The 20,045-nt window shown below is 32.3% G+C and overlaps 1 protein-coding gene across 1 annotated transcript in view; it reads right to left on the bottom strand.

Moving 5' to 3' along the window:
* LOC114329743 (ubiquitin conjugation factor E4 B) overlaps window positions 1-20,045 on the bottom strand; it is a 100,450-nt gene that overhangs the window by 47,863 nt on the left and 32,542 nt on the right. The window contains exons 3-6 of the mRNA XM_028278938.2: window positions 17,342-17,918; window positions 11,427-11,818; window positions 8,588-8,772; window positions 3,172-3,380 (exon numbers count right to left, since the gene is read on the bottom strand). Of these exons, the coding sequence (XP_028134739.2) occupies window positions 3,172-3,380; window positions 8,588-8,772; window positions 11,427-11,818; window positions 17,342-17,918 (1,363 nt within the window). The remainder of the gene's footprint in view (window positions 1-3,171; window positions 3,381-8,587; window positions 8,773-11,426; window positions 11,819-17,341; window positions 17,919-20,045) is intronic.

The following is a 20,045-nucleotide window of genomic DNA, read 5'->3' as shown; positions in this document are numbered from 1 at the left end:
ATTTAGCACAAATGAAGAGGTAATCGCAGAAACAGGCTAATTTTGAGGCTAAAGATAAATTATATTATAAAAACCGTATTGAAAAGTTGTATGACCGCTATAATTGTTGTATCGCCCTCGAAGGTAAGTATATTGAATGAAAAAATCAAATTTTATCACAAAAAATTCTATGCTAGCCTACGAAATTTTCATCCAAACAATTAATATCCATAACATGAAATTTCGATTTTGGGTTTGTTCAACAAATATGAGGCATTTGAATTATGTCTAAAGAACTCTGAATTTAAACTGACACATTGCAAACGACTGGTCTGTAAAAATTAAAATTTCACAGCGACTGGTAAATGAAAACGATACATTTTATTGAATTCATGAGAATCGTAAAAAATGGCACAAATAGCCAAACCTTTATTTAATAGCTTTATAAAAACTGGCTTCATTTGCGCCAAATGCAAAACTTCACCTTAATAACACATTTTGGATTAGACATTCTGATCAAAAGTTATCGAATTTTTACCGTTGAGTTGATACATTTTTTTAAATTGATTTGGTGTGCATGATACAAAATTGCCGGTCGCTTTAAGCGTTGTTTCTGAGAAAACTATTCATGTTACACAAAAAGCGATAATAAACGTTTTTCTTCAAAATTATCTCAGCTACATTTCTTGTTTGAAACATTTTATTTAGGCTTACAAATTCTTGGTAAATTGATAGAGGGTTTAGGAGGAAGCTTGGAGTTAGGAACGCCCAACTTTTTTGCATCCTTTTTGAGGTCCCAAAATTGATATTCTCAGCAAAATTCATCTTGTACACTTAGCGTCATATAAAACTGGTACACTTTTTTTTCCCAATGTAAACCTGTGTTCAGAGTGACAATTATTGTTCGTGAATCACTTCGTTGTTGCCATCACAGATAACGGAATTGCACTAAATCTAAATACAAAAAAATAACGTTTAAAATGTATATTTGGAATTGTAATACATAATATATTTAAATTCCACACTTGTTCACTGTAAAAGTTATTCATTTTGTATTAATTTCAAATTAAATTTTTAATTTTTTCAGTGTGTATTATTTATTCTACACAACTTAATGCAGTTTTGTCCTAAAATTTACGAGAAACTAACCACACCTCTCGATTTGACATTAAACATAATTTTAACTATTTATTATGGGAAATAAGCCACAATATTATTAAAAAATGATTTTTATTAACGTTTCGACGCCCAAATCGGGTGCCGTTGTCAAAATACAAAATATTACTAACTAAAACAAAAATGTTGTTGCTTAGTAAAAAAAATTCTTCTAATAATTTATTTAATTTGACTCATTTATATCGGCAATTCAGATATATAATACGATACATTTTAAAGTAGAAGACTTTAAAATGATATTGCCAATATTTATGAGTTGCGTTCCTGGGACGACTTTACTGAAAGATAGTTCATTCGATTACATGAAATCAACCCCAACTCAAGAATATCCGTCACAAAAAAATCATAGCATGTGATCTGCTTTTAAAAAGACAACCACATGCAACGGTGATATTAAAATTCTCGCGTTAGAGATCTCATAGTAAATCACGAGGGAAAACCAGGAAAAACCTCGTGATACTATCCCGACACCGTAAGTATTTGGTCTTACATTTAATTTACTCTTAAAATTAATACCAAATTCTGACTTAACTATAATTTTGTTTAAATTATAAATAATATCAATAATACATGGATATATAAGTAATACTAAAATATAAAATATGTATTAACTTGACTATTGACTTACTAATTGTGGTATTTTCTTTCTATTGACTTCCTCTTTCAGTATGGGTATCCACATCCTACTGCATTCCACCGAGGAATTTGCGACACAATTGGTTTCGTTTAGCATAATTAGAGCCGCTTCTTTGATTATGCTAAACGAAACCAATTGTGTCGCAAATTCCTCGGTGGAATGCAGTAGGATGTGGATACCCATACTGAAAGAGGAAGTCAACAGAAAGAAAATACCACAATTAGTAAGTCAATAGTCAAGTTAATACATATTTTATATTTTAGTATTACTTATATATCCATGTATTATTGATATTATTTATAATTTAAACAAAATTATAGTAAAGTCAGAATTTGGTATTAATTTTGAGAGTAAATTAAATGTAAGACCAAATACTTACGATGTCGGGATAGTATCACGAGGTTTTTCCTGGTTTTCCCTCGTGATTTACTATGAGATCTCTAACGCGAGAATTTTAATGTCACCGTTGCATGTGGTTGTCTTTTTAAAAACAAATCACATGCTATGATTTTTTTGTGACAAATATTCTTGAGTTGGGGTTGATTTCATGTAATCGAATGAACTATCTTTCAGTAAAATCGTCCCAGGAACGCAGCTCATAAATATTGGCAATATCATTTTAAAGTCTTCCACTTTAAAATGCATCATATTATGTATCTCAATTGCCGATATAAATGAGTCAAATTAAATAAATTATTAGAAGAATTTTTTTTACTAAGCAAAAACATTTTTGTTTATGTTAGTAATATTTTGTATTTTGACAACGGCACCCGATTTGGGCGTCGAAACGTTAATAAAAATCATTTTTTAATAATGTTGTGGCTTATTTCAAATAATAAATAGTTAAAATTGTAAAAATGCCACAAGAAAATAGCTTCAGAACAACATTAAACATAATAATTTAAAGTCATGTCAAGATTTATTATTATCATTATTTTTGAATTGAAATATTTTCATAAATTATAATAAAGCACGAATTAATGTATGGATACTTCATTGAAAGGACGGAAAATTACAATTGTCTTAGTTTTTAGCAAGTTTTTAGTATATTAAAAAATGCGGTCTGTCGCACAGCCCTGCTTTTACCTAGTTTTATATAATATTTTCGTTGAACTGGCAACGTTGCCCTAAAAATTAGAATGACACTTGTGACAAGATCAACTTACACAACTTGAAAAACACGAGTTTCGGTCATAAGAGTTGTACCAGTTTTTTTTTGACGCGCAGTGTACTTCTCGTTTTTAGAGATCAAATCTCTGACTGGAATACTTAGAGTCGGAGGTGTTGTAAATTATTCACATTCGGTTCCGGGTAACAAACTAGTCCTCAAGGTCACTTTCTATTTCACAGTTCATCAATTATTGCAATTATATACTTACCGAACTCCTGCAACCAATCAGCAACTTCCTGAGAAGTGAATTTCAGTCTTGTATCATTCGAGATAGACACAAGGGCTTCAGGATGGAATGGGTACATGAAATCCATTTTATCTAGCTTTATTTTAACTGACAGGAATTGTAACACGCTCAATAGATTCAACATAAAACCATCCCCAGCCAAAGTTCTTTCTTCCATTTGTAATTGAGATCTAAAAACAGATATGACTGGATAAGATTATAAATTTATCAATGGCTTTCACAAGATTACTGGTTTGTTCTATTGGTTGTACCATAGCCACCTTTACTTAACAAGCCATGAAGTTGAAACTTGGCAACATCTATTGGTAGACCGATTAATTCTGACAGTTCTCATTTGTTTTTAAATAATTTTCACTGTATTTACAGAGAAACTGAAATATTTTACAATATTTCGTGCTCCAAATTATAAAGAACATTAAAAGGTATGTTATTAAGATGATTTTAGTTCAATATAATATATTTTTATATAAATTTGCGTGCATATAGATATCCGTCCACTTAAAATTTTGTCATTTTTAATGTCTTATATTTCCTAAACCTGTTGGCAGATTTAAGTGATTTTTTTAATATGTTATAACCTAATTCTTTAACAATACCGCTGTAATAATATTGTTGCTAACCAGTTAAATTTTTATGGTGTACCGGGCATGTATAAAATACTGAAATTAAAACCCAACTATAGACTCAGGTTTTCTTAACATTCTGTTTTTTTTATCAATTCGCTTATGTTTAACAACTAGATTTGTTCTTTATCAATTCAGGGTGTTTCTAAATAAGTGCGACAAACTTTAAGGGGAAAGGAACAAAATGCACAATTTTGACGCCTGTATTTTAAATGTTATAATTTTTTTCGAATTCTGAGAAAACTAATAAGTATTTTTGAAAAATTTAAACGCAGAATAAAAGATTACTTTATTACCGAGGGCCGAAAGTCCCTTAGAATGAATGAAAAGTTTTTTTTTTAATGACATATATTTGAAACTAAAAATCACACTAAATTTTCTTAGTTTTTCACCCCTGTAACTTATTAAAATAAACATAGAAGTTTTCAGGGACTTTGGGCCCTCGGTCATAACGTAATCTTTCACTCTGCCTTTAAATTTTTGAAAAATACTTATTAGTTTTCTTAGGATTCGAAAAAAATGAATCCCGTTTATATTCTTGTTATTGGTTTTTTTTTGTATAATAAACGTTACTTACAAGGAATTACTTTTAATATTATTTTGTACAAACTTCTAGTTAATAATATTTTCTTGTTCGACTTAAAAATACTATAAATTTTACCAGAATTTGTACTTTAAAATCGTAGTTTCTAAAGCGGTAGTCCGAAAGTCAGATTACCGACGTCATCAATTGCGACGTTGCCTTTTTCTCTTCATGGCTTGTAAAGTAAAGGTGGCTATGGTTGTACATATCCTGACCCAAAAATGGGTCATTTTCGCAAGCAATTTACATTTTTAACTGTTGCGGTAGTTCATGTTTTTATGATGGTTTTTACAATTTTTTTTCTGTAATGTTGAATGGAAAAGCATTCATTTAAAACTTGCTAAATTATATTTGACCCTTAACGGGATATATGCAAACTTTCGGTTCCAATGCTATTTAAAAGCATTCATTTTTTTTTTCGATTCCTGAGATACCTAATAAGTATTTTTGAAAAATTTAAACGGAGAATGAAAGATTACATATTACCGAGGGTAGAAAGTGCCTGAAAACTACTATAATTTTATTTTATTAAGTTGCAGGGGTGAAAATGCAGAGAAAATTTAGTGTGATTTTTAATTTCAAATATCTCGTTCAAAAGAAACATTTTGTTTATTCTAAGGGACTTTCGGCCCTCGCTAATGATACGTAATCTTCTATTCTGCGTTAAAATTTTTCAAAAATATTTATGAGTTTTTCCACGATTCGAAAAAAGTTAACACCATTTCCGTAGTGATATTTTCCAAATCGAACATTCGCTATCTTTGTCATACAACGCACTCAGTCGAACAGAATGTGGTGACAAGACAGTGACAAACAAGGCTGCTGAATATTTGACACGGTTTCAGGAATATTTTGAGTTGTTTATTAAATAATATTGATAGTGTATTTGATAAATAATTGATTTAAGACGTGAAATTACTAAAAAGTTATTTATTGTTTATGTATTGTTTATTATTTATGGATAGGTCCGGTCCTGGAAATCGAAAGTGAACAATGTGAAAAATTTAGCTCTCATAAAAATCAAAAATTAAGTGGTATAAACAAATAATAAAATATTAAAAATAAGATAAATAGTTAATGCATGTCTAGATTAATATTCATAAAATCAAAAATCCAGTAACTAATATTTAAGCATATAATCAAAAACTAATTAAAATAAACCACGAACAATAAACTTGTCGAGAATAGATTAAGACCAGCCATTTAGCAAAATTAAACATAAAAGTCAGGGACGGCTTTGGAAAATTTAATCAGGCACTGCCTGACGCTAACTTTAAATAAAATAAGATTACGGGTATAATCCCACTCGAATGAACAATAAAAGGAGCAAACCGGAGCCTGATAATTCGTTTAACGAAGAGGAAGCATTTATGAAAAGTAAGTCAACAATAAGAACACCACCCCAAAAAGACGACAAGGAAAAACAAGAAATGGATGAAATAAAGAAAATATGAGCAGAACTGAAGCAGGAGATTAAAACAGAAATAAATAACATAAAAACAGAAGTGAAGGAAGAAAATAAGGACACCAGAAGTGATATAAAAGAACTAAAAGAAGAGATAAAACAAAATATATAAAAAGGTTTTAATAAGGAACCAAGACTTAAGGAAAAGAACAGTTATCACTGATGTCGTTGAACGTATAGCCAAGCTGAAATGGAATTGGCCAGGTCACATAGTGCGACTGAAAGGTTCAAGATGGAACAGAAAACTAATTGACTGGCGCCCAAGAGAAGACAAACGCAGCAGAGGACGACCACCAACATGCTGGATGGATGACATTAACCGAATATCCAAGAAATGGCAACAAGAAGCACAGAACCGTGAAGAGTGGCGAAGAATGGGAGAGACCTATGTACAGCAGTGGACAGAAGAGGTTGCATGATGATGATGATGATGATGATGATGATAAAGCACAAAAAATTGGTTGAAAAAGATTTAAAAAAAGTTTAAAGTTTATGAGATATTTAATTTGTTACTATTTTTTTAAAATCGCGACCTAAACTTTAATATAAAACTTGTTCCAACCCGTACCGAATTATATTTTTATTTCATTTTATTTGATCAGGCTAAAATAAATCTGGAAGGCTTGTACAATCAACATAGGATACATAAATGACAGATTTATCGCAAAAAAACAGATCGCGCGTTTTCTAGATCAAAACAAACGGTATTGCCAATTATTGTAGTTTGGCGTAGTAGAAAGAGCTACCTTCGATTTTGATTAAAAGTGTTTTTGTATAATATCAAATGATATGAATGGCTGAAACTAAGCGGCGTATTACACTGGTTATTAAAATTCGAATGTCCCCGTCAAGTGTATGTAAACAAACAAGTCTCTTATTAAATTATACAAACGTTTATGGACCAAAATAGATTCAACACACATCGGAAAAGTCTACGGATATTTTTATAACACAATAAATGTAATAAAAATAAATTCATGGAGTCGTTTAATTTCAATTGTATTTGTAGTAGTTCATCCTGTAGATTTTTGTGAGTAAAAAACGGCAGAAGTGATAACGAATATTTGACAAAGTTTTTAGTAGTAAATATTATGGTAGTTTCGATTTTGTTCATGTTATACCGTTCTCGTTTAGTTAGTGCATTAAAAATATTGTTTTTTATCATGGAACGACGTCATTTAACTTTGGATAAGACGAATAAGGCTGTATACCTTCTACAAGGTTGCATGCAGCAAACGAATGTGTTAGTAAGTCCCAAAGTGTTATAAGTCGATTGTGGCGGCGTTTTTGTGACACTGGAAGTCTAGCCGAACGCCATCTAGGACGAGAGTGCGCTACAACTGCGCTCAAGACAACCAACAATTACAGCACTTAAATTGGTTAGCGACTTGCAGCGGGGACACCAGTTACCATAGACCGTGGTACTATAAGAAATCATCTCCATGAAGTCAAATCTTCACAGCCGAAGGCCCTTGAGATGTCCAACTATCTCCAAAGACAATCGCGCTGTAAGATTAGAGTGGTGTCAAGAATATCAAAATTGGTCGCACGTCTAGTGACAGACTGACTTGCCAACGAAGCTTTTGATGTGTTGCCTTCGCCAGCATAATCGAGATGTTGAAAAAGTATATATTCGTTACAAAGTACTCGTTACTTACGAATACCGAAGTAACGATTACTATACAGAGAGGCAAATCGTTACTTTGATTACTCTGATTACTTCGTACCAATCGTATCAGAGCGAGTAACGACTATTGTATCTACATTCGATTACTCTGATTACTTCGTACCAATCGTATCAGAGCGAGTAGCGGCTATTATATCTACTTTGATTACTCTGATTACTTCGTACCAATCGTATCAGAGCGAGTAACGACTATTGTATCTACAACCAGTAGACTTGATTACTTTCTACCAATCGTATCCCAGCGAGTAACGGACGGGACCGGTATTTTAAGAGTGCTATCGAATATCGTTATCGGTATGAAGCGTCTTAAGGGTGTGAGCCTCAGAGCCTCACACTGTGAGGGTGAGGAGAAGACAGAAGATGAAACAGAGGGAGGTATAATGGAGGTAAAATATATTATGTCATTAACAAAGATCGAATGCGAGAACCCTATATTTTTATCTAGATCTATATCTATTACCTATACCTATACAAAATACCCACCTACTGAGAAATACGATTCTCGATGTGATTACCGGTACTCAAATACAAAAGTAATCATAGTAATCAAAGTAACGAATACTGTAAATGATTACTTTATACAAAAGTAACGATTTGTAACGAACACTCGAAAGTAACTATAATCAAAATCACTACAGCACAATTGCCCGACATGAATCCCATCGATCATGTATGGGACATGCTCCAACGAAGAATTATTACACATATGGGTAACATAAATATGCCGTTTCGTTTATCAGAGCGTCTGATAGAAGAATGGGCAAAGATGGCTCAACAGGATATCGAAAATTAAATTTTGTCTATGAACGACAGATGCAGAGCCGTAAAATCAGGTTGGACGCCATACATTGTATTAATTTTGTTTTTTTTTTATTACGATTATTTTTTTTGTGATGACCTAAATTTTTTAAAGAACACATTACGTCTCTTTCTAAAAATATCCCTCAACTTTTCCGATGTGTGTAGATTCTATTTTTTATAAAAATATTTATAAAAATAGACAAAATGTAAAAACTCACCTTTTATCATTGTACTTTAAAATCTGAGCGATATAATTCAGACATTGGTCTCTACTGTCTTGATTTGCCATCATGAAATGAAATATTCGATGTTGCAAGCCTCTCGTGTTTTCCAACTCGGATTGCAGCACTTGTATCAAGCTTTTGTCATTAGAACTATTTCCCGAAAAAAATTTCTCCGCCACCTAATAAAAATACACATAAAGTTTGATATAGAAACGCTTTAAGACTGATTCATGTCAGAACGGGACGTATACGATACGGGTCGTGGAAAAACAGGGCTCCGCACGGGGGTTTTGATTTATGCTACGACGGGTAGCTTCCGGCTTCGGCACGGCATTTTTTAAATTAGTATTCTTTCCGAGTGTCTTAGTGGATTTAAAAAATTTATTTTACAAACATGGAATGTTAGCATGCTAGCAATAGCTGTAGCTTTGGTTGAAGATGAAAGAAGGAAAAAACAATGGACCGTCCACCCAGCACGGACATCATAAATAACTGGGTACTTCCTCACACACTCAATTAAATGTTCGTCATTTATTTCAGAATATAACTTCTTCTTTAGCAGGCTCTTCTGGTCCAGTCCTGAACACAGAGCTTCCCTTATGTTTTCCATTTTCGCTTGTCTTGTGCTTCTATCTAGTGCCAGTTACTTCCTGCCTTTTCTTCTTCTTTAGTTTATTGGCCTCCACCTACTTGGGTATTTGGCCAGCTCATCGTCGCGGAATAAGGGGAAAATCCCCTATTCACTTACAATTTTGGAGTTAGTACATTGTACAATTTGCTTCCTTCTTTTCTTCTTCTTTAGATAACTGGCAATTTTGGTTGGTGTGGGACAAACATGACAAGATAAAAAATTTCACGCTAGGGGCAACTGTCTATCAATACACAGTCTTTTCTTTAATCCGTTGATTCATTTTTTGCGATCTTCCTATACCTCGTTTTTATGTGTTCTTGGTCGCCACTGTATTATTCTCTTTGCCAATCTCTTCGATTTCTCTTGCCACATATCCTGCCCATTTTCATTTAGATTTTGCGACAGCTTCGATAAAATTTTTTCTCTTAGTTCTTCTTAAATCTTCGTTTGTCATAATGATCTCTTCAGCTTACATATCTCGTAAGTCTCTCAAAAGCTTTTTGAGTTGTTTTAAGTCAATTGACAGATTGGTTAGTAAGTGTCATGGTCACCATTCCATAAGTCATGACCGGAAGGATAAATGTGTCAAAAAGCTTTTGCTTTACAACCCTCTAATGCATGAATTTTTGGACAGCTTGTATATTATTGCACCCTAATATTTATGTGTAAATTTTGGCATTGGATCCTAGCATCACATGTAACACCGTTGCCATATCCCCTATTTTTTCATACTATCACATTACATAAAGTTGCATTTAAAAAACAGTTTCTAAACATAAATTAAGTAAAGTATTTTATGTTGTTTTGCCAATTTTGAAAAAACGTGAAAACGTTGAATTATCCACGTCCGTTTGTCCGTCCGTCCGTCTTGTCTGTCTGCTTGTAAACTCAACTCATCCGTCACTATACCAGATAGAATGACAAATGAGGTGTCAAATGAAAGCTTATAATCCAAGGATGGTACTAAAGGTGAGAAATTTGACATAGTCTGTCCGTCCGAGCGCGAATATAACTCCTCCGTCACTATATCAGGTAGAATGACAAATGAGGTGTCAAATGAAAGCTTATAATACAAGGATGGTAATAAGCGAAAGTCCCCACGGGCGATAATTTACGGCGTCGTAAGAGCAGTACACCGGACGAGGCATTGGTTGATTAACTCCTATTTCATTTACAATTCTACAATTGGTTAGTCAACCAATGCCTCGTCAGATTTACTGCTCTTACGACGCAGTAAATTATCGCCCGTGTGGCCTTTCGCTAAAGGTGAGGATTTAATTTCGCGGTCGGGCGGACAGACCGACAGACAGCCTAGGTAAAATTTATCACCTTTAGTACCATCCTTGGATTATAAGCTTTCATTTGACACCGCATTTGTGAGTCTACCTGGTATAATGACGGAGGAGTTATATTCGCGGTCGCACGGACAGACAGACGGTCAAATGTATCACGTTTAGTACCATCCTTGGATTATAAGCTTCCATTTGACACCTCATTTGTCATTCTACCTGGTATAATGACGGAGGAGTTCAGTTTACAAACAGACAGACAGACCGACGGACGGACAGACGGACGTGTATAATTCAAAGTTTTCATATTTTTTCAAAATTGGGTTCAATTTAAACGTTCTTATAAAAATTAGTCTATTATCCTTGTAGGTACATTTAACATTGATTGAAATTATGAAAGAAATAAAGAAAAAAGTATGGCAACACTGTGACGCACAAACATAAGATTCAGCTGTAGGTTACATAGGGTGCACTAAGATACAAGCTGTCCGAATTTTTGTAGTAAAATTTGCAGTAATTTGCTGTTTAATAAAATTGCAGCGTAAAAATTTGTCCGATTGGTCAAATTTTCTAACATTCGGTCCATATTCGATCTAGTCCAGAGATTATTTTGGGTATTGCAGCCATACAATACTTAATAAGTATGTTTGGCAACTTTTATGATAATCCGCCTTGAGGTGGAGTGGTGCATTAGACTAGAGGGATTAACTTGAATTTTTGGATCTTTATGCTTTTTAACTTTTTTAGACTTTTGGATATTTTCTTATCCGACGCCCTGAAGGGCACTAAGGATTATGAGAAAGAAGAAGAAGAAGGATATTTTCTTTCATATCACACGATCCTTCAATGTGTCCCGCAAAACAGTCATTTCGGCCCGTTCTAACATAAATCAGCCTTTATTGGTAGTATTTACCTTGGGTTCATCTTCGGCGAACACAGACACGTTCAAGAACGGCCCAAGATAGGAACACCTCATAATCTCACGTCCGGCGCCAGGCGTGCAAACGAGAGGCATGAACTGCGCTTGTTTGGTGAGCAACGTACATATCGGCCTCGGTCCACATCTGATATCAGTCAATTCGAAAAGGGTTTGGATTGGTACTCGATGTTCGTCGCCCACCATGCTGGCTTGTTGCATGATTTTGAACAAGCCTTGCAGTATCGGACTGAAGACGTTGGAGAAGAGCTTGTCGTTTGTGTGTGTCCTCGTGATCAATTCGGTTAAGAAACCTCTGGGGATTGATTGCTGCAGGACTGGATGTAATAAGGGAGATTCGAGTCTGTGTTCGGATGGTATTATACAACCTAAAACACAATATCTTATTAAGTATTTATAGACCAATGAAAAGTTACATTTTGGGTTGCATAAGTCAAAGGACGCAATTTTAATATTTTGATATGTAGGGGAAACCTAGTTACCTTTAAGTTTGCCTTTTCCCGATCTCCATCTAGGAAAAAGGGGTACAAAGGGTTTTCCCGCTGTACCTCGTAAACACTACAGAAAATTTTGTTAGACATCTGTAGAAAATTAACTTTTCTGCAACTTTACTCCTATTACTTTTTTCGTAAACCGGAAAATAAATAAACAAAAAAAAACTAAACATTTTTGAACAAATTTTCTTTTGGGCCTTATAACTTTCTCTCCTGTCAATTTAAAATAAAATTAGCAATATAAATTATAGAGGGATTTTAAACGAATAATTTTCACTACAAATAAGTTCATTAATTTTTCTGGGTTTTGCTGCGCTCTGAAGTTGACCGAGTTCTTGAATACTCATAAGAACACGATAAAAACGAACCATTAGGATTAGTTTTCTATTATATATTTTTTATTCATAAAATTTATCATTTTATTAACATTCTTATGTTAATAAAATTAATTAAACAATTAGTTTTACATTTTAATTAATTTTTAAATAAAACTTATTTTTTATTGATCTTTTTCCGACCACCTATGAGGTAGAGTCTAGAGGTGCGTTTTTTACGTGAGATCCCCATTAGGCCTAATCTATCATAGGCCTATAATCATTAGGCGAGATGGGCATAATTCGAGGAGATACTTACCACGTGAAAAAACGCATATATTGCTCTGATATCAGTTTATTGTAAAATGACAATAACTTTATTTATTTTCAGTTTTACGATAGAAAGTAGTAGGAATCAAGTTGTAAAAATCTCATATTTTGCGCCCCTTTTCCAAGATGGCGGACGAGGGAAAATGGTGGCGATCCCACAAACCTAAACTTAAGCTTATACTTACTCCCCCCCCCCCCACATACACTACGTACGTACTATTTATGTACATACATACGTATATGTACTTATATGGTTTTAGGTCTTTTATGTCAGTACTACAGTAGGTAGTGTAACTATTACTTATTTTGTTAAAAATGCAACGTATGGGTGGGTAATAGAATTTTTTTTAAAAATCCTTGAGGAAAATAAAATTCCTAAAAGGTATATTGAAAATTCCCGAAATAAGGGTTACATTAAATTTAACCCTCATTTAGGGAATTTTAAATACATTTTACAAAGGATCTCGTATTTTTTAGAAATTTTTAGACAAATGAAAAAGTATTTTGTGACCTCTGGATGTCAGGGAATGGGAATTGGCACTCATGCTAAAGTAATAACTACTTCTTCCTCTTCTTGTGCCACTCCTATCGGAGATTGGAAATCATCAAGGCTATCCTAACCTTATTTACAGCTGAACTAAAGAGTTCATTAGTGGTGCAGCCAAACCACTCTCTCAAATTCCGTAACCATGACATTCTTTTACGGCCTGGATTCCGTTTTCCTTCTATTTTTCCTTGCATTATATTTTGAAGTAATGCGTATTTATGTCCTCTTATCAGGTGACCCAAATATTCGAGTTTTCTTCGTTTTATCGTTAACAAATAAATACTTGATAGACCCTAATAAACCAGACATCATTTAAAATTTTGAGGAAATTGTACATATCAATTTATTCGTTTACCTGAAAAATATTCTAATAATAGGTATTATTTTATTAAAACGTATTCTTATAGACGAATGATTTATTAAGGACTAACTGGAAACGTTTTAGGACCTCAAGCTTATACAGGGTGATTCATTAAGAATTTCCAATCTCTGAGTTGTAGATTCTAGACCTCAAAATATTATCTAGACTCAAATCACTTAAGGTACAGTATTTCTCATGATCATTTTTCAGTGCGTCACAAATGATAGGAAAAAGGGTAAGTCCGTGATAATACACATTTATGACATTTATTCTAACATGACATTTTAGTTAAATCTGACAGTTGTCACATTTTATTTTCAATTTGGAATAAAAACAAATCAAAAGTGTTTCTTGCATTTATAAAATGGTATTTTCTTTGATTTGTATAGTCTTACAAATTATACAGATTATATTTGTAATATTATTATCTAATTAAAAAAAAATTATTTTTTTATTATGGCGCCATCTATCGACAACTAGAATAACTAGAATAAATGTTATAAAAATGTCACCGACGAAATGTAATCACTGACGTGCCTTTTTTTCTGTCACATACAATTTAATGCGTTAGAAAGAAATCGAAAAACTGTGACGCACTGAAAGATGATCATGAGAAATACTGTAGTAGTACACTTTAAAAGGCCAAAAATAATCATTTTTTTCAAGATTTTTTTCTCAGAACCTTTATTAAAAATGAACATAAAACTTTTTACTTATTAATATCTAACTCTTAGAGAGTACAAAAAATATATATTTTTTCATTTATTGAAATTTATATGAAATATTTCATACAAATATTATTTATACGCTAATATTGTAGATTGTAGAGGACGCAAAAGTCGAGGCCCCGAAAAATGATGGCGGACAGTTAATCTCAGGATTGGGATATCTGAAACAAACAAATCGTACTGCATTTGAAAGAGGAAGGCTTCTTACCTGACAATCTACCACAATTTGACCAAAAAATAAAAAATAAATATTTTTTAACCATAAAAAACTCAACCATAAAGAACTGAACTAACCATAGTCATTTTGCCAGTGGCGTAGAATGTGGGAAGGGTCCAGCATTCACTTTCCGCTGTCGTACGCCTCTGATAGTGTTCGGCAAGGTTTATTTAATATATTTTAGTAGGGTATACAGTACCTACACTTTCTGCCAAGTATGATAAGGATATCTCAAATACTTTTAAACTAATGGATGCAAATAGTTAATATGCTTTTTCTCATGAGGATCTTTCAGTGCGTCACAGTTTTTCGATTTCTTTCTAACGCATTAAATTGTATGTGACAGAAAAAAACCCACGTCGGTGATTACATTTTGCCGGTGACATTTTTAACATTTATTCTAGTTGTCAATAGATGGCGCCATAATCGAAAATAAAATAATTTGCGAATTATATAATATATCTACGAATATAATCTGAACAAATAAGACTATACAAATCAAAGAAAATGCCATTTTTTAAATGCAATAAACACAATTGATTTGATTTTATGCCAAATTGCAAATAAAATGTGACAACTGTTAGATTTAACTAAAATATCATGCCACTAAAATGTATATTATCACGGACTTACCTTTTTTTCTATCATTTGTGACGCACTGAAAAATGCTCATGAAAAGAAGCATATATATGTAATAGGGATGTTTGATTTAAAAATTTAAAAATTATTTGTGCCTAGTATATAGGGTGAGGCAGATAACTGGCCTATTAGAAATATCTCGAGAACTAAAGGCAACAGAATCATGAAAATTGGAATAAAGGGGTTTTGAAGGATGATCTATTAAATGAAAATATTTTCATCTCTTTGCAACTTCCGGTTATACCGGAAGTTGCTTATAACTTCGTTTTTTTAAATGGGACACCCTGTATATTTTTACATTTTTTGATTCTCCTCGATGTTTTCTTTCTTAAAATATAAGGTTTTGTAATATTATACAGGATATTTTAAAAGATAATTACGTTTTTTTATTAATTTCGTAGCAAAATTCACACCCTGTAGAATTGTAGTAGTTTGACATCTAAAACTCTACTTAGGTTCAAATGATTTTTAATATACTCTACTATTGTTAAGAATCATTAGTATAGCTAAATTTTTAATTTTAGTATACAGGGTTGGTCGAAACTCGGAATGAGTATTTTCTGAGTTTTCTTAAATAGAACACCCTGTATTTTTGTGTTGTAGTGAAATAATATTTTAGAGTACTTTTTTATTTCTTAAGTATTCCCTATACCTAACTGCTTTAATTTGTGAGTTATTGGTGATTCAAGCTAAACATTAATTGCAACAAAAAATACGTAAAATTTTATTAGGTTGGCCGTGAAAATACTCAATCCCAAATAATTTTTCAGAAATAAATACATATTAATTTAGACTGGTCCTTAAAATTACCAATAATGGTTTAGCTATCAAAATACCTACGTAGTTAAAATTGTTGGTGCGATTAACAATTAAGCACAAATTAAAGCAGTTAGGTATAGGGAATGCTTAAGAATTAAAAAAGTACCATAAAATATCATTTCATTACAATACTAAAATACAGGGTGTTCCATTTAAGAAAACTCAGAAAATACTCATTCCGAGTTTCGACCAACCCTGTATACTAAAATTAAAAATTTAGCTATACTAATGATTCTTAACAATAGTAGAGTATATTAAAAATCATTTGAACGTAACTAGAGTTTTAGATGTCAAACTACTACAATTTATACATTTTGCTACGAAATTAATAAAAAAACGTAATTATCTTTTAAAATACCCTGTATAATATTACAAAACCTTATATTTTAAGAAAGAAAACATCGAGGAGAATCAAAAAATGTAAAAATATACAGGGTGTCCCATTTAAAAAAAACGAAGTTATAAGCAACTTCCGGTATAACCGGAAGTTGCAAAGAGATGAAAATATTTTCATTTAATAGATCATCCTTCAAAACCCCTTTATTCCAATTTTCATGATTCTGTTGCCTTTAGTTCTCGAGATATTTCTAATAGGCCCTTTATTTGCCTCACCCTGTATACTTTAAAAATATTTGAAATATCCTTAGCATACTTGCCAAAAAGTGTAAGTAGTGTACACCCTACGAATTTACGTTAAAATAAACGTTTCTGGCTACTACCAGAGGCGTACAGGGAAAAGTGAATGGTTGACACTTCCCAAATTCTACGCCACTGATGGAATTCCTGTTTTAGTATAATTTTTAGATTCTCCATCACTTTATATGTAATATACTGTTCATTCGTAACGATAAAATCATTAGTTTTAGAGATATTTAAAGTTAAAAATGAAAGAGCGCAATACATTAATTAAAATACCTGTACCGTTTCATTTTAACTTCAAATATCTCGAAAACTAATGAATTTCGTTACGAATAGAGAGTATATTATTTACCTAGAAAATATTGGAGAATCGAAATATTGTGCTAAAATAGCCATTCTACCAGTGGCGTAGAATTTGGGAAGGGTAAACCATTCACTGTCACATGTCGTACGCCTCTGGTAGTAACCAGACTGTTTATTTATCGTAATTTAGTAGGGCGTACGGTCACTACACTTTCTGCAAAATATGACAAGGATACGTCAAATAGATTTAAAGTACTGGGTAAAAATAGTTATTAAATTTTTAAATAAAACCCCCTGTAACTCAGTAACGAGGTACATTTAATTTAAGTGATTTAGGTTAAATCTTAATGTTTTGAGGTCTACATAGAATGTACAACTCAGAGAATGGACACTCTCAATGAATCATCCTGTATATTTCATAAACCGAGATATTCCTATAAACAGTATTCTAATAAGCGGGTTTGACTGTATTAGTAAGAAAAGAATAAAAAATATCATACCTGCAGCTAAAAGAGTTGTATGTTGAATAATCTGGGCCCTTAATTCGGTAAGTACATCGCTCATGGGAGGAACGCTTGACTTCTTTGGATTATTCCTTTCTTCAACTCCAACCCTATTGTAAGAATCCATTAAAAAGTTTATAGCCATCGTCATCGAATCTTGAGTCGTTTTATTTCTACTATTCAAAGTTATGGGAACCACCGGATAACTCCCCATGGCAGGACTAGCCGAAGACGGGCTGAGATTTGATGGACTGGCCGAAAAGGACCCCAAGCTACCAGTCTCGCACATATCAGAAGTCACCTGAGATAAGTTCTGGAAGGGGTTTTGTTCCGTACTAATTTTAAATATAATTTCCATTATAGCATTCGAGGCCAGATCTCTTATCGATATATTTTGATTTTCTTGGAGTAACATAGCTGTATGGGGAAGATGTAGGCGTGTTTCTGAGGGTTCTTTGAATGATGAGAGTAAAACTCGGGCTACAGAAGAATGTAGTTGCTGAAGAGTTAATTCGGTAGATGTCGTCACTTGTTTTTTGTGTAATTCCTTCTTTTGTATGTCTATATCGTCGACCTAAGAGATAACAATTATCAACGTTAATAATGTACTAAATTTATTAAACTGGACATTAAAATAATTAACAACCAAATTGATAACAAACAAACTAAATAAAATTATAACATTAGCAGAAGAAGAAAGTTTTAGGTCGGAAAGATCATGCACCGACGCTATATTATTTATAATAGACGGAGAGCTAGAGCCGAAAAATCGTCGTCATAAGTAATATGGAGTTTTTCCTGTGAAATGTGTCCATTGTATATTGACAATTATGACCCCTTTCAGGCTGACACCTCAGTGGATACAAGAAGTAGCAATAAGGGATGAAAGGGGAAAGCTAGTGCAATCATTAAAGGTTTTCACCTCCTATTTTGTTAAACCTCCATCGATTTGCATGAAAATTGGTGACTAGTTAGAGCATACCCCAAGAAATAAAAATGATTTGGTGTCAACTCGCACTTTTATTCTGGTGGTGAATACCGCCCCTTCCCGCGGGTGAAAACAATTTTATTAAAATAACCCCACAAATCAATAGAGGGACAAATTTTAAGTAAAATTTGTTATATCATGTTATTAAAATAAATCAATACTTTTTGAGTTATTAAAGATCAAATATTTGTCTATTTAAGAGCATATGCGTGAAGTTACGGATGATAAAAAGAACATATTAATTAATTGTATGTTAGTAGAATATTATTTTTATATAAAATTAACATGAAGTAAAACTCCCTAGTGTAGTTGGTATATTTAATAAAAATTATAAAAATTTTTAAAAATCCAAACGGATTACGTTCAAAACGTTTTCGGACTTATCAGTCCATCATCAGTGAACCTAAAAGTAAGTAATCTCACTTAGTAAAATTGAAAAGGGTGAAATTTTGAATGTTAAAAATTGAAAAGTGTGGTTACGATTACTTACTCTCTGTCCTTGCTAAATAGCCACAATGCCAAACACTGGTCAAGATGTATGTTCTAACTACATGGTGAAATCTGATCTACAATTTGGCTTACATTGGATGCCAACGGATTAGTACTAGGAACATGATGTTCTACTCCATTAATTAAGAGATTTTTTTATAATTAGGTCTACATTGAACTACGTTTAGTCTGTCAATGATTTAGAAGGAAGTTGAAATACTTCAAATGTCAGTAACATTGACATCCAGGAAAGGGAATTTTTAAGGTATTAACCAAGGTCAAGATCCAATGTGGTTACGGAACTTTAAGTTTAAGACTGTGTTGGAATTTTAATTTTTAATATTAGAATTTAAAATTTACTATTTTTATAAAAATATTACAACCATTACCATAAACTTGACTATAAAATTAAATTTGATCGAACTTATTGTCATAATATTGTAATGAAAAAAATGTAGGATAGAATTATTGGTTAATGAAAGTTAATAATTTTTTTGGCCTAAAATAGCCTTGTGGGTGAAAGTTAAAACGTTGAAGTGATACAACCGTTGTTTAGTGTGTATAGAAATATAAATTTGTTAACTGTAATGTTGGTTGTATAAGTCTACTAAGATATTGATTCTGTATGAAATTAACCAATTAAAAAATTTGGTGAGAATTGAGGTAACTGATATAAGATTGTTAAGTGAAAAATATAAATAATTGACGGGATGTGAAAATGTGTTAGTTATAGTCAAAAATATAGGAAGTATTATAACATTATGCATATAAAAGAAAATGGAATTATTTGATTGTTAAATTAAAACTAAGTTGATAAAATGTGTAAATGAACAAAAGATTCAAAAGAAGTGCGTCAACCGGATGCACAAGACACAAACTGTATTTGGAAAATAATTAAAAGTTAAAAATAGTAAAATAAGAATAAAGTTGTAAAGTTAGAGAATAGCCACTCTATTCTCTAACTTTACAACTTTATTCTTATTTTACTATTTTTAACTTTTAATTATTTTCCAAATACAGTTTGTGTCTTGTGCATCCGGTTGACGCACTTCTTTTGAATCTTTTGTTCATTTACACATTTTATCAACTTAGTTTTAATTTAACAATCAAATAATTCCATTTTCTTTTATATGCATAATGTTATAATACTTCCTATATTTTTGACTATAACTAACACATTTTCACATCCCGTCAATTATTTATATTTTTCACTTAACAATCTTA

Source organism: Diabrotica virgifera, chromosome 2, assembly GCF_917563875.1.
Source record: "Diabrotica virgifera virgifera chromosome 2, PGI_DIABVI_V3a".
In the NCBI taxonomy this organism is placed as follows: domain Eukaryota; kingdom Metazoa; phylum Arthropoda; class Insecta; order Coleoptera; family Chrysomelidae; genus Diabrotica; species Diabrotica virgifera.
The sequence above is the reverse complement of the archived record's forward strand: the minus strand, read 5'-3'. Positions and strand labels throughout refer to the sequence as shown.